The sequence below is a fragment of the Piliocolobus tephrosceles genome, chromosome 1, assembly GCF_002776525.5.
Source record: "Piliocolobus tephrosceles isolate RC106 chromosome 1, ASM277652v3, whole genome shotgun sequence".
NCBI classification, from domain to species: domain Eukaryota; kingdom Metazoa; phylum Chordata; class Mammalia; order Primates; family Cercopithecidae; genus Piliocolobus; species Piliocolobus tephrosceles.
Genome location: NC_045434.1, coordinates 92,407,782 through 92,422,457, shown reverse-complemented (window position 1 = coordinate 92,422,457; position 14,676 = coordinate 92,407,782). Strand labels below are relative to the sequence as shown.

Sequence of the window (14,676 nt, the reverse complement as noted above, 5' to 3'; positions counted from 1 at the left end):
AAAAAAAAAAAAAAAAAAAAAAAGAATGAAAGATTCCCAAGAACTGGGCAGCATGAGATTGAGGAAGGAAGAAGGCCAGGGCTTGGTGCTGATGTGGAGGGAAAGGAGCCTCAGGTCTCCCTGGAGAACAGCGACTAGTGATGCCATCTTCCCTGCCAGCAGAAGAGGGACTGGTTTAATTTGCATAGCATTAATTAGCAAGAGTATCTAATTAGGACAACCATTACAGAACCACAGTCATAAGCCGATGTTGAATATCAATCAATTTTGGACCTCTCCATGAAATTGAAGGAAAAGTTGACCTTATTAGATAGAAAAGATTTCTAAATCAATTATTTCCCAGACTGAATGCACAAAACATAGTGATGTCAGACAGGCACATCAGACCTTAATTCAGTAAATACGAACTTCAGATGCTGTCACCTTTTCCCTTTGGGGGTTTCAGCCAGTGACAGAAATCATGAATGGACCACATGTGTGTATAAGCACACACACGCATACAGCCATACACATACACTCTTTGTGGGTAGCAACTTGGTTGGGGAAGGAGCCTGTGTATCATTATCTGAGTTAAGCTAATATTTCATTTTGGTTCAGTGCCCCTCCAGGACTCTGTCTGTAAGCATAGCTTTCTCTTTTTTGCAATGTTCCAAACAATAAAACATATTTAGAAGTTCAAAGTCTCTGGGAAGGATCTACCATAATCATTACAGTTCTGGCCTGTTTTTGGAAGCTACAAGGCAGGCCAGGAGAGCAATTTCTGTGGCTGGCTCAGAAGCTGGGGAACACAATCCATCACCCTCTGCACAGCCTCAGGGGAGGAAAGGCTGGAGCAGCTCTAAGAAGCCTCACTGCAGATATTGGAGGGCCAGCAAGGCGTGGCTGCAGGAGCAGGTGGGGTGCTGGGGCACAGGCAGGGTATGGAACCTGGAGGCAGACAGATCTGGTTGTAAAACCTGGCTTCTGCAAATCCTGGCTTTGCCATGGTGAGTCCTGCCCTTGGACAAGTTACTTAACTTCTGAGAGCTTCCGTTTTCTCCTCTGTAAGAGTGGGTTGATGATGCCATCCTTGCATGGTAGGCCCCTATAAACGTGCTTTATTACAGATTATTGTCATCCATGAGAAGTCACAGATCTGTGAAGGGCTGACTTGTGGCCTGCAGCAGAACAGGCACCACATGGATGGAGGCAGCTCTTAGGAATTCTGTTGACATATTTTCAGTCTTTTCCTACACGAAAAAAAGCTTAAAAACTAAATAATTGGAAATATACTACATATCGTGTTGGGATCTGAGTTTTTCACTTAATATTCTATCATCAACCATTCTCCATGTCTTCAGATATTCTCTGCAGAAGTGTTTTTTAGTGACTGCATAGTGTTCCATCACTGCCTGATCTCAAATCTACTTAACCACTTGAACATTTGTGGGCATTTAGGAATAAATGGTTTTAAAAATGACTCTCATGTAATGAGATATAATTCCTGAGTATTCCTGTGTGTTAAGGATTGTTACTCGGTGTTGAAAAGTTCTGAGTCATGGGGCAGAAGGGTTGACCAGTTGACCACTGGATTCCCTCTATTCTACGAGCCCCTTATTGGCCCTCAGATGGGAGTGAGTAGGGGCAATGGGTGTGGCAGGTACCCCATCCTGGGGTGTATGGCAGCCCTGTGTCACTGCTGTCCCCTAAGGAACCATATCAATTTCAAGCTTCATTGATGTTCAGGCAGCAAAGAGAAGATGCTAATTCAACATTTTACCAAATAGAAAACATTCCTAGTTCAGCCAGACTTCTTTGACATGTTTTCCAGCTATTAAAAGTGGTTGGTTAATTTTTTTTATTGACTAGATGGAGAATGCAAAGAAATCTGTAAGATATTGAGAGTCCCTGTTGATCCAGCACACAGCTTGGTCATCCCGCAGATGGGGCTGGAGCTGGCCAGGGAGGTTGTACTGGCCAAAACCAAGAAGCAGGTGGGAGTTGCCTGTTCATGTAAAGGTTTTGAGCTTTAGGACAAAAGGAAGAGGCTCAAAGGAGAGAGACAGCGTCTGGCCCATTTCCCTTCACTGCTTCCTTTAAAATGATGGAAATAGACTTGGATTCTGATGTCAGTTCATTTCTGCCAAAAGAAATAAATAAGAGGCTGAAATGTACAACTGATCCCAAATCCTTCCCGGGGAGGTGTGATGCTCCCAGATGCTTTCAGACCCTTTTGAAAAGAAAGTTATGGTCATTTCTGGCTGGAAAACATTGTGAGCTGTTCCCAGTTGATTTGTGCAGGGAGGTCTGTCTTACCCTAATACAGTCTGAGCGTTCCTGAATTCACCGTTTGCTCTTTTCAGCTCCATCTGGGTCTTGTGGTTGGGTAGCGTTTCAGGCATCAGGCAGTGCTTGTGAAGATCAGAACGTTTTTGAGGGCCAGCACTGTGTTCTGTCCTTCTCTGTGTTTACATTGGACCAGAACAGCATCAACCCTCCTTAGGCCCCCATACATGTATGCTGAGTAAATGACTGCAGGCTGCTCTTCACGGAACCGTGGAACATGAAGAGGCTAAAAGAAGACTTGCTTATGTGTAGATCATCTTATGTATAGCAAATAATGGAGATCTTTTCCCATAGTTGGAAGACCCCATACAATGTAGAAAGTCAGAGTTAGTGAATAAGCCAGATCAGAAGCTTCTGGTGTGTATTACTGTGTATATAGAATCTAGCACATGGGTGGATATCTAGCAGGTGCCCAGCAAATGAGAAGTGGTTGAAATTGTTGTGAAAGAGTGAATGAATGAGTTACTTTATTAGTTTTCTTTATATTTCCAGTGGGCCTCAAGAACTGTACCAATGAAATGAATGGGGAGATTAATAGACATCAGGGAGAGTGCTTTCATTCTGTTTCAGCCCACAGAGGGTGGCTGAGAGCATGGACCTGGGCACTTGGAAGTCCTGGGTTCGAGTCCCAAGCCCTCCTCTCATTCTTGTGGTTGCCATATTGGACATACCGCCTCACTCCACAGATCTCAGCTGCCGTCACATCCGCCTCTGAAAGCTGCCTCTGACCCATCCACAGTGGCCTTCCTCCCTCCCTCGAGCTCCCCTAGCTCTACTGTAGGTCTCACTCTGCCAGCTGATCATATTCTCCCTTACCTTGTTGTCTTAAGGTGTCCTTTAGGTCTATTTAAATGAATGCTTCCCATGTTTCTACATTGTTTCCCACTGGAGAGTGTGCCTGAGGGCTTGTGGGCGTGCTCTGTACTGCGAGTCAGAGGCCTTGGCTTTGAATTCTGGCACAAGCCACCCACCCCTCTGGGCCTCAGCCTGTAATATCTATAAGGTAAAAGGCCGAGGGCTGTTGTGAGGAAGGATGAGAACATATACGTGAAACCACCTTGTAAACTGTAAGGTGCCTTCCAGAAATTGGGCATCATTCTTCTAATGACCAACTCCCTGAGGACAGGGGCTGTTTCTTTTGTGGCGTGCACCACTCCGGACCAAGTGCAGGGCCGCCACACCCACACACAGTCGCTGCTTGGAAATGCTTCCTGGATCTTATCCGCTGCCTTTGCTCAGGGCTGTGTTCCCACCTCCCTTTGGAACTGGGAGCTATCTCTACTTACAGCTTTGAAATGCCCGGAGGTGCACCAAATTCCAACCCAGACACCCTGATTTGTAGAGGATGCAAAGTAAACGATAAGGGTAGTTAACACTTACTTGGCCAGGCACTGTTTTGGGTACTTTAGGTAAATTAACTCCTTTATTTTCACAACAGCCCTGTGAGATAGGCCCAAATATTATCCCCATCTGACACAGGAGGCACGCTGGTGCAGAGAGGTGGAGTGGGCGTTGTAAGGTCATGTAGCCCTAAGTGGCTGTTGCAGGACTGGGACCCAGCAGTGTGGCCCCAGAGGTCATGTTCTTAACCACACCCCTCAGGTTCTCTAAGCTGCCCTGGGGCTGAAAGGCTGCGGTGGAGAACACAGGGCTCACCTCCTGCACCTAATCCCTAGCAGGAGGGACCCTCAGGGTCCTTCTCCTGCCAGGACCCCTCTCTGCTCCTGTGCTCACCCACTTCTTTCTCCAGTAGCTCCTCTGCCGTCCCTGCCTCCTCCTCTGCCCTTGGCCTAAGCCAGGAGATGAGAGCAGCTGCCAGGACACTCAGATTCATTCCTGAAAGAATTCTGCCTCCGAAATCCTCTGATTTGGGTTTAAGAGAAAACAGAGGCCCAAGCTGGCGTAATATTGATGCCCAAACCATGTAATAGCGGCACAAAAAAGAACGATGTTCATATGACTTACGAGCATGGAAGTACAAATTCTAAATAACACATCAGCAAACTGAATCTAGCCATGTATAACAAACATAATACATCATGCCCAAGTAGGGTTCATCCCAGGAATGCAAATATGACTTAGCCCAAGAAAACAGAGGCTCAGAGGGGGCAGCTGCTGAAACAGAGCCAGCCCAGGCACAGCCCAAGGCTTTTGTGTGGCTCAGGCTGACTTTGTGCTACACCTGCTCCTAGGAGGGGCTGGTAACAGTCCCTCCTGTGTCCGCACCCCTTCTCTTTTACACAGCCACAGAATAAAGTGAGACGCTCCTTTCCCTGCACTCCCTAATTCTCTCTCTCCATTGTTCCTGCAGGACTCCATGTTTTCGTTGGCCCTGAAATGCCTTATCAGTCTGTCCACCATCATCCTTTTGGGCTTGATCATCGCCTACCACACACGTGAAGTCCAGGTAGGTGCCCCCGCCTCACCCCTTCATACAGCGGCTGATCCTTTGGCCTTGCTCTGAGTCGAGCCCATCCCCACCCCCAAAACCCACTCCCCGAGCAGCTACTTGGGTGATTTTACAAGACGGTGCCCAAGATCTTGGCTCTTCTCTTCTGGTTTGGACCCAAATGGGAGAGGAAACTGCGAGGCTGCCCTATGGCTTTCGAATAACTGTTAAGTGTCTTCGAAGTGGGGATCCCAGAGACAAACATAGGGCTTCATGCTGAGTGAGGTTGCTGTATTCGGGACCCTCACTGAGCACCATCGGGCCGGGAGAGCCCCTGATGCACTGCTCTGCCTTTTCTGTCTCTTGTTGGCTCCTTTCTGAACTTGGGCCACTGAGTTGATCCCCTCAGTGAGGCAGACCTGCCTCGTGTACCCCGACATATGCTGCGCCGAACTCCACCAAGGAGTCTGCTTTTTGTGAATGATGTGGGCTTCACCCTTGTGGGTGCCAGGCTGGGGGTGTCATTTTCTAGAAAGAATAAGAGTCTGCTGTGGCCGAGAAGGCCCCAGTTTCTTGCTGCCCAGGAGTGACTTGGTACCCAGAGAAACACTGGCTGGGCCTCCAGGGTGCACTTCCAGTTTGGCTGACATAGGGAGGATGGTTCAACCCAGGCCAGGAGGATGAGACAGGAGGGAACAGATCTGAGGCATCTTCTGGTGACGAGCCTCCCCCAGCCCCCAGCCCTTCAGGCTGACCTGCACTGCTGTGGACCTGAGCAGTTCTAAACGATCCAGATGTTTTTCCTCATGTGCATGTGAATCTGGAAACCATCCCGGTCCTTTGGCTGGAGGAGCACAGATAGATTCACATCTGGGCAGCATGCGAGAGACTGACGAAGACCAGAGCTCAGAGTCAGAAAAACTGGGGCCAAGGCTCGGCCATGACCTTTTTTTTCGGAGTGTCTTTGGCCAGCCCTGTGACCTTCCTGGGTCTCGATCTTCTCATCTAGAACATGGGGCCTTTATTCCAGCTCTGCTGAGCTGTTGTGAGGATGGGATGAGGAGTGCATGGGAGAGTGCTTTGTGAAGCGCTATTTAACAACACTGTTTGAATCCAGTCCCTTTTGTTACTCTGCATTTTCAGGGTGGAGCAGCTGTGCGGATGCAGGTGGGAGTGCCTCCTCCTCCTGGAGAGCCTTGGCTTTTTGTCTAAAGGTCAGGGGTCACTGCGGTTGACTGGTACATGGAAGCCTCAGCTCCAGGCCACCTTGGCAGGGCTGCATTCTGTCGATGACTAGAGGATACTGACCTGGATGCTGGGACTCTTCAGCCTCTAAAGGGTTGCACGTGCTTGGACAGGGGCTGTGCTTGTGCAAGATGCCACTAGGCAGCTTCCTTCATGGAGTCTGAATTGGACTAAGTGGTGGACTTTAACTCAGACATTGTCCAGTCGGCCCCAGAAAGGAGCCAGGAGTACAGGCAGGGAGGAACAGGGCCACCGTGGGAACTGAGATAGGACAGAAGTTGACAGTCTGGGCTCCCGGCCTGGTTCCACCCCACCCAAAGCCAGCTCTGGGACCCAGGCAGTCCCTCAGGGTCCATGTCCTCATCTGTAGGGAGACTGTATTACTTATGTGTCACCCTGACCTGTGTGGGGAGGTGTCACACACACCAAAGAAAAAAGGCAGAATCATAAAACTCAGTTATGACCCAGGCTTGAGGAAGGGGAAGAAGAGGAGCTGTTCTTAGCCTCAACCCCACACTACGTTGGTGCTAAGCCTGACTACTTCCTCTTTCTGCTCCAGGCATTGGTGTGGGTAGAGCCAGGTGTCCCTCCCTCTGATGCTCCTGAGGTCCTTGTTCACAGTCCAGGGCCTGCAGCCCTAGCTCTCGGCCTGTTCTGGTCCAGCTGCCGCTTGACTCAGTTCTGGCCTGGTGGCAGGGTCATGTTGCTGACAGCCCAGAACCTGGCTGGGCACCCATTGTCCCATGTCCAGCTCATGGCCAATCTCTGTTTCAGCCCTAATCGTGGGCAGTAGGTGATGCTATTGGGGGTCATTCATTTTCGCCTGACAATTTGGAGAAACAAAGTAAAATCAGTTGTGTTGAATCCTGACACTGGGGCTCAGTTTCCCCATCTGAAGTATGGGAACCACATCAGCCACTTTGCTGAACTCTTGTAGGGATTGGGAACAGTGTAGAGTACAGAGTGGGCTTTCACAGAGTGGAAACTTTGGTTCCTTTCCTGTGACCTTTGTCCCACTGCTTCTAGCTGGGCCTTGTCACTTACCAGCTGGGTCCACCAGGTGGTCACTATCATGGCTGCCTGGTACTGGCAGGTGGCTGGGCTTCCTCCTGCTCTGGCTCAGCCCTGCCTGTATCCTGAGCTCCTGCTACCCAGCCCCTTATCCTCCCTGCAGCCTCCATCACTTGAGGAAAGTCACCGACACCGGCTTCCTCTGTGCCTCTTACCTTTCCAGTAAAGTTCTTTCTGTGCCCAGCTGGACCTTCTCTTGCCAGAGGGAAATGGGAACAGTTTGGGCCCAGAGAGTCAGCAGGAGGGAGACTCCTACAGGATGCCCTTGGATATACCTCACTGGGCCATATTGCAGTTTTCTGTTAGGTGTCTTTCTCCCCAACCTCAGGGGCAATTATCTTTGCATTAATCTTTACATTTCCAGAGACCTATAGTGTCTGACAAAGAGCAAGCATTTGTAGCACGTTCTTTGAATGGAAAGCGTGCTGAGTTCAAGGTAACTATTTTCCAAAGCTGGTGATACCATGACTTAGCTTTTTGGTCTTGGACCTCAGTTTCCTCATCTGTTATTTAGCCCCCCAATCTTGTAATTCTCTGGTTTAGGTCTGGCTGCTCAGCCAGCTGCGGAACCTACTTCCTGCGAGTGGAGGAAGGAGTTATCCCAAGTGTGACTGATGAAGTTATGCAGAGGGGAGTGCTTAGCAAGCACCTTCCACAGGGAAAGGCCAGCTGCTGCCCATCCGTTGTGAAGCAGGCAGGGCAGGGGGTGGCTGCTACATCTCCCCTTGGGGTGATTCAAGACCTTTGCTAGGAATCTGCTCACAACTTTCCTCATCCACAATGGTTCCTGGTCACATGGCTAAATTTTAGCAGGGACCAGATGACCATGTCCCCGTCTTCCCTAACCTTGCCCCAAAATCTCACACCCAGGCCCCAGGCCCTGCCCAGCACATACATGAGACTGGGGGAGTACCTTTTAGAACAGTTTTCTTATTTGTTCATTTAGATGGCTTGAGTTTTTCAGGAAGAAGAATTCTGCAACATTGTTGGGTAACTCTCATCCAAACTGGGTAATTTATAAGGAACATAAATGTATTTCTTACAATTCTGGAGGTTGGGAAGTCCAAGATTAGGGTGCCGGCAACTTCAGTTGTCTGGTGAGGGCTGCTGTCTGCTTCCAAGATGGCACTGCATTGCTGCGTCCTCAGGCGGGGAAGGCAGGAGGCTGGGGGACTGAACACTGCATAGGGCCTCTTTGATACGGGCCTTAATCCCATTCACAAGGGAGGAGCCCTCGTGGCCTCAACACCTCTGAAAGGCCCCGTCTCTTAGCACTGCCACATTGGCAACACCTGAATTTTGGAGGGGACACGTTTAAACTGTAGTGCCCACCTAGTGCAGGAACCCCAGGGCCTCTGCGTGTGCTGCTGTGGCAGAGCTGCCAGCCCCCCGGGAGAGACTGCCCTACCAATGTCTTTAGAAAGCCCGCCCTTCTGCCAAGGTGAGGCAGCCTCCTTGGAACTTGCCCCCAGGCCTGGTTCTGCTTCTGGAGGAGGGAAAAGAAGGGGCTGTGTTTCCCGCGTGGTAGCCTCCATTGTTTGAAGATGGCACCCCACCCCGTCTCTCCTCAGTCTCCTTCTCTGTTGGCGTTTTGGAGCGCAGACCTTCAAAGACTCAGGCACCACTTTTCCTCAGGCCAGTGTGTCTGGGAGAGAAATCAAAATACAAGAATCAGTGCATTTTGCTTATTTACCAAAACTCTGACTGAAAACTGTGCTCTCCCTTAGAGAGTCCATTTACTTCTGTGGTTTAGCTCTTACCAACAGCTCTCAGACCATGCTAACCCCCTCCCCAGACTGCAAACTCACATTTTAGATGCCACCAGCAGCCCCTGGCTCCACACGCAAAACACTGAACTCCTCTTGCTCCCCAGTATCCTCTCCTCCCATGCCCTTGATGACCCACCAGGGGCAGTCATTGGTTCAGCATCTATTTAATAGTCTTCTAGGTGCAGAGCCCGGGACAGGAGCCCAGTTCTCTAGAGGAGAAACTTGGAATTCACCATGCTTCTCCCAGGGGTCACCAACTTTGAGTGAATCTATGGCTCTAATGAATGGCCCTGGTGCCATCCTGGAAGGCAGGCTAGCAGGTGACTGAGAACATAGACTTCAGAGCATCCCAGCTTGGGTGCAAATCATGCTGTTTGTCACATTTTAGTGTGTAAGTGGCCTTTAACAAGTTACTTAATCCTTCTTAGTCTATTTCCTTTCTGTAAAATAGGACTAATAACCATACTGTGGAGGCCACAGCAACTCCATCTTGGATGCTGATCCTCCATATTGACTTCCGATTAACCCAGTTTTGGGAAAGCCTCTAAGATTTCTCCTTTATCTACTGTTTACTGTAAGTCCTGCCCTTAGGCAAATTGCTTCTGAAGTATATATACCCCTTCCCTCTGGTATCTAATCCCTGGTTCTAGGGCGTCATGGTGCAGGATCTACCATCTTGTCTTACTGCCGCCAGAGACTGTGGCTTTTGTTCATAAGTCCCTATTAAATGTTTCTTTCTGAGAAACTGGATATGTCAACCCCTTTCTTCAACCTCTTAGCTTCCTCAGCCTTTGGGGATAGGTTTGCATATGCCTACCCACCGGGAACCAGTACCTACCAGAAAGGGTTATTGTACAGATTAAATTAGATAATATAAGCAGAACTCCTTCGCTTAAGTGAGAATGTTGTTTGTCTGGCTGACAGAGTGGAAAGGATACCCCGGACAGAGGTCTCAGAGTACACAAAGGCTCTGAGATGGGGAACTGCAGAGCACACTGGGAATGTGTCAAGGACAGGGTCCTGGGTAGGGGGGTGAATTCACTATGGATGGTGGGCAGGACCTGTAGGGACTTGTTTGCCTTGCTGAAGGGTTTTGGAATGTCCTGTAGGCAGCAGCAGAAACTATGAGAAGGTTTCAGGAGGATCAGATTTACATTTTAGACAGCACTCTTCATCTGCAGCATGCAAATGTAGGAAAGGCCAATTTCAGAGGCAGGAGGACAGTGGGAAGCATGTCATCATGGGCCAGGTGAGGGGTGATAATGCCCAGAGCTGGGGCAAGAGTAAGGAAGGGAGAATGGGAGGGATGCAGCGCCCCAGGGAGGAAGTGCCTGGCTCAGAGCCCCGGGCATGGAATAAGGGGTGGGGTGCAGACACATTCATGTCCAGAGGTGTGGAGCAGAGCCTGGCATCCTTATTAAAGTTGCAGGGATGGGAGGTGCAGTCCCTATGCCCAGGCCAATGCTGGGCACATAGCAGGTAGTCAGTGAAGGCCTTCAACCTCAAGAATTTGAAATACAAGGGACCAAAAAAAAAAAAAAAAAAAAAAGGGAGGCTTTTAATTTATTAGGTATATAAAAGGGGATATTTTCATTAAATACTGATAGAGTTCTGAGCAGACAAGGAAATTACTTGAAATTACAGGACATAAATTATAGGAAGCCTCACTCCCTGTGGCATGATTGCTTTGTGGATGGGAGTGTCCTCCTAGGTGCGTGTAATGTACTGTCACAGGGACATGGGTGTCTGTAATGCAGGAGGTATTGCTGGTCCAGGTGCTTTGGGGTCCCACCACTAAAGGAGTTACTGGTGTCCTCCCAGTAACAGACAGGACAACTCACGCTGTGTCTTGCTCTATGGCCTCACTCTCCTTTCTCCCTGTAAAAGAAAGCAGACTCAAGTCACATCCTGAACGTAACCTGTAAGGTGTCCTGGCACTGAGAGACCAGGTATAATAGCAGAGCGTGTACTGACCTCTATAAATTTTCCAACCCTAGTGCAGTCTATAAAAATGGTGAGTCCATTCATTTGTCTATTTATTCAACAAACATTTATTGTAGGACTACTTTGTGCTAGGCATTGAGAATCCAGAAATAAAACAGACCTGATTCCTGCCTTTGGAAATTGGTTTGTCCGAGACCTTGATCCACTGTGACCCAGGGTCATAAGTGCCATAATATGAGGGTCTGTGAAACGCCAAGTGGCCACGGAGGAGGGAGTGATGCATTTCTCCCGGAGAGGCTGGGCAGATTTCACGGGGAGATGATGCTGTGCCTTGTATTTGCCAGGAGCAGAAACCTTGTATGCTCAGGACAGAGCTGGCCCAGAGCGTTTTAGGAGAGGAAAAAAAGAGAAGAAAGCTGTGCCTGTCCTCCGAGGGAAGGTGGAGGCTGCTCAAACCCCCCAAGGTGGGGGCTAGAGTCCCCATCCTTCTTCAGACACCTGGTAGAGGTTTCCTAAGGGTGTCTCTGGCTGGTTGGTTGATGGACTAGAAATACCTTAATTGAACCTCTGTGATCTTGAGACCCCCAGACAGACTTCTCAGCCTGGCTAGGTCTGAGCATGTCAACTCCTTAACTCAGATGTATGAGCAGATGGAAGGAGGGAGCTGGGGCCACTCGCCCTGAAGGGGAGGAGACCTTGACAGGAAATTCCACATGGGGGCCTCCTCTGCCAGGTGTACATCCCTCTCCTGTCCCACTTTAATAAATGCGCCCCTGGTTGATCACAGCACACCAGGGAAGTTGAAAATGGGGAATGTGTTCCAGGGAACAGTGCCCGGCGATAGGGATTCACTGGAGTGCTGCTCTTCTCTGGGCCTCGGCCTCCTACCTGGCCCAGCTGTGCACAGTGGGGCTAGAAGAGAGGAAGAAAGACAGAGGGGATGCTACGCCGCCAACCGGGCCCGAGAAGTCAGAACACCATGGAATCAATCCTTGTCAGACTACACTTTGAAGACAGAAAACTCAGAGGCTGGTACATTAGCAAGCGCCTCAGAGACGATGGTGTGGCCACATCTTATCTAGTACTTTGTATTTTTTAGAGGGTTTTCACATCTACCAGACCTTTGGCCTGGCTGCCTTTACCTTTTTGCCTTTTAGGTTTCATCATAGATATTTCCTCCTCCAGGGACTCTCTCCGGCCATCATCCCCCTTCCCTGACCCCAGGGTGCCCCTTTTGGGAGTAGACCTAGCACTGGCTCTTACTTGTCCCTGTGTGTCTTATGTTGGTTGTGAATATTATCTCTTGCCTGCAACTCCCTTCCCTGACTGTGGGCTCCATGGCAGTGGGGAGTGTATTGGATTCACTGTTGGACCCCCAAAGCCACGAGAGTGCCTAGCACATAGTAGGTGCTCAATGAGTGTAGGTTGAACGAATGAATGAATGAACGACAAAGCTGGGGTAGGCATGGCAGATTTGCTCTCTCCTCATTCTAAGGAGAAAGCGGAGCCTCTAACAGACTGAGAGCCTGACCTGAAGCCCACAGCCCTGACATCTGACCCGTGCTTTCTGCATCCTAAGGGGCTGCAGGTCCCAGCGGGTTGCCCAGTGAGCTGGCCGTGCCCACCGTGGCCCTCCCTGGCACTCTCTGGGAGGCCCACCTGGATCCCAGCACCTTTTCACTTGGATCGGCCGCTGGCCATGGATTGCCATGGTTACTACACCAGGCCTGGCAGTCTCTGTGTGACATTTTGGTTTTATTTGCTAAATATTTAAACACTTGGGCTTAACCCTTTCTGCCTCAGAGGGGGCTTTCCTGCTCCTGCTCCCCGTCCCTTAGGTGTGAGGCCCCCCTGCTGCTCTCCCTGGCCCTGGCTGGCATCTCCAATGGGGTGGGTGTGCTCACGGTGGCAGCAAGGCTTGTTTCTCGGCTGCCTGTATTGACTTTCTGTTTTGTCTCTGGGGAATGTCATCCTGGATCGTGCTCTCACTGGGCGGTGCTGTGTCCATTAACAGGTGTGAAAAGCCCTGCCCCGGGCACGTTAAGGCTTGACCTCCCTGTCAGCTGGGGTTCTGTTGACTTCCAGGCAAATGCCTCTTGCCAAGTCCTCCAGGAGCTTCCTTAGCTCCAGGAGTTCAGGATTGGGGGGGTGGGGTGGGGGCAGGGGAGTCATCTGCCCTTGGATCTGGCAGGAGGACAGCGGGGAGACTGGTTTCGGGAAGAGTCCGTGTTTGTGAACGGGGAAGGCGGTGTGTCGCCTCCCACGCCTCCTCCCCTGCGGGCTCAGGATGAAGCCTCTCGGCAAGAGGAGGCGGCCCGGGAGGCTGAATCCACCCAGCTATGTGTTACCTTGGAAACCACACACTTGTCCTCGCCCTAGGCCATGTGAAGTGAGGGGGCCGTGGACACGCTTCTCGGGGAGCTTCCAGTGTAATTCAGGATACAAAAAATCACAGTCCCAGCATGGGCAGCTGAGAGAATGACGCTGATCACTTGTGAGCTAGGACAAGCGACTTGTTCTAGCTCAACCTCAGTTGTGTTGTCTGTAAAGTGGGCAGATTAGGCCAGATGATCTCTGAGAACTCTGATTGTAGCCAGAATTCCATGTCTGAGGGACACTGCGTGACAAGGAGAGGAAAATGTCACGAGAGTGGCTGGGGGCGGTTTTTGGTAACAATGACTGACCTGGTTTGCGTTCAGGAGGCCCTTCGTGGGACTGTCCAAACAACTTCTGTCCCTTCTTTTAATAGCCTTGCCTCTGCCCAGTCACAGAGCTGGCTGTCCCCTAAACGCAGCCTCAAACTTGACATAGAAACCAATAATAAAGACAGCTCTTGGGCTCCAACATCTGAAAGTTTAAAGGTGACTCCTCTTGAGTCTCTTACACATAGGAGCTGGTCAGACAGCTTAAAGTTTTCAGGATAATAGAGTAAGTGGCCGAGTCCCCTGCCTTAGCACTCCATTCCAACCTCCTTCCGTGAACGCAGACTCCCACTTCTCCAAAGTCATGGGGAACAAGTGCTCAGCTTAACAGAATATTCTGTTTCTCTGAGACTGCCAATGTGTGTCATCCATGACTTTTCAAAGTTAATCCGTTCTATTTGGTTTTCTAGTTACCATTTTTCAATGATGATCTTTTCCCCTGTGGCAGCAGTTCTCAATTTCAAGCAGTGCCTCAGATCCCCTGTGTCATGTCTGGGTCCTGCACAGGGAGGTGAACCCCACTGCCTGGGAATGTGTGTTTTGACAGCACCGCAGGGGGTCCAGTGCACACTCCTGTAGCTTGGCACTCAATTAAGCTCAGGGAGGCCAGCGTCTTCCCCGTCATCCCTGCAGCTGCCCCTGCTGTGCCTAAAGAGAGCACTGTGCATAGCGGGACTCGGGACTCAGTGACTCCTGGGGTGAGGATCATTGGCTCTCCGAGGATTTGTAAAGTTGGAAGGCGCTGTCGAAGCTTTAGTGTTTGGGAGGCTTCTATACAAGTGTTGTTGCGTTGTGCTATCAAGAAAATTCCGATAATTCTAGTTTCCTGTTGAGTAGGAATCTAGTGAAATGACATTTTCCTGTTTTTAAGAGAAAAAATGGCAAAATCACCGCCGCTCAAATTCTCCAAACTCCAACAATTGGACGAGGAAAAGAGATGAACTGCCCCGATTTATCTTTGAATTAAAGAATTCGATGCAATTCAGTTGAGCAGTTTGTTTCCTCCAAAGACATCTCCCACGCAAACCTGTCCCGTTAGCATGATGGTGGGAGAGACACCGGGCTTGCGGTCCGCAGACCTGGGTCCAAGTTGAGACTTGGTCATTTAAAACACTTTTTAGGCTGTGCACGGTGGCTCATGCCTATAATCCCAGCACTTTGGGAGGCTGAGGTGGGCGGATCATGAGGTCAGGAGATCGAGACCATCCTGGCTAACATGGTGAAACCCCGT

General features: G+C 50.0%; 1 protein-coding gene across 3 annotated transcripts in view; it reads left to right on the top strand.

The window, feature by feature from the left end:
- The window catches only part of KCNN3 (potassium calcium-activated channel subfamily N member 3), a 164,345-nt gene that overhangs the window by 43,873 nt on the left and 105,796 nt on the right, over positions 1-14,676 (top strand). For 2 of the 3 annotated variants that reach the window (XM_023213861.1, XM_023213863.1), the window contains exon 2: positions 4,637-4,732. The exons of the other annotated variant lie outside the window; for it this stretch is intronic. In XM_023213861.1, the coding sequence (XP_023069629.1) occupies positions 4,637-4,732 (96 nt within the window). The remainder of the gene's footprint in view (positions 1-4,636; positions 4,733-14,676) is intronic. 3 annotated transcript variants of the gene reach the window in all.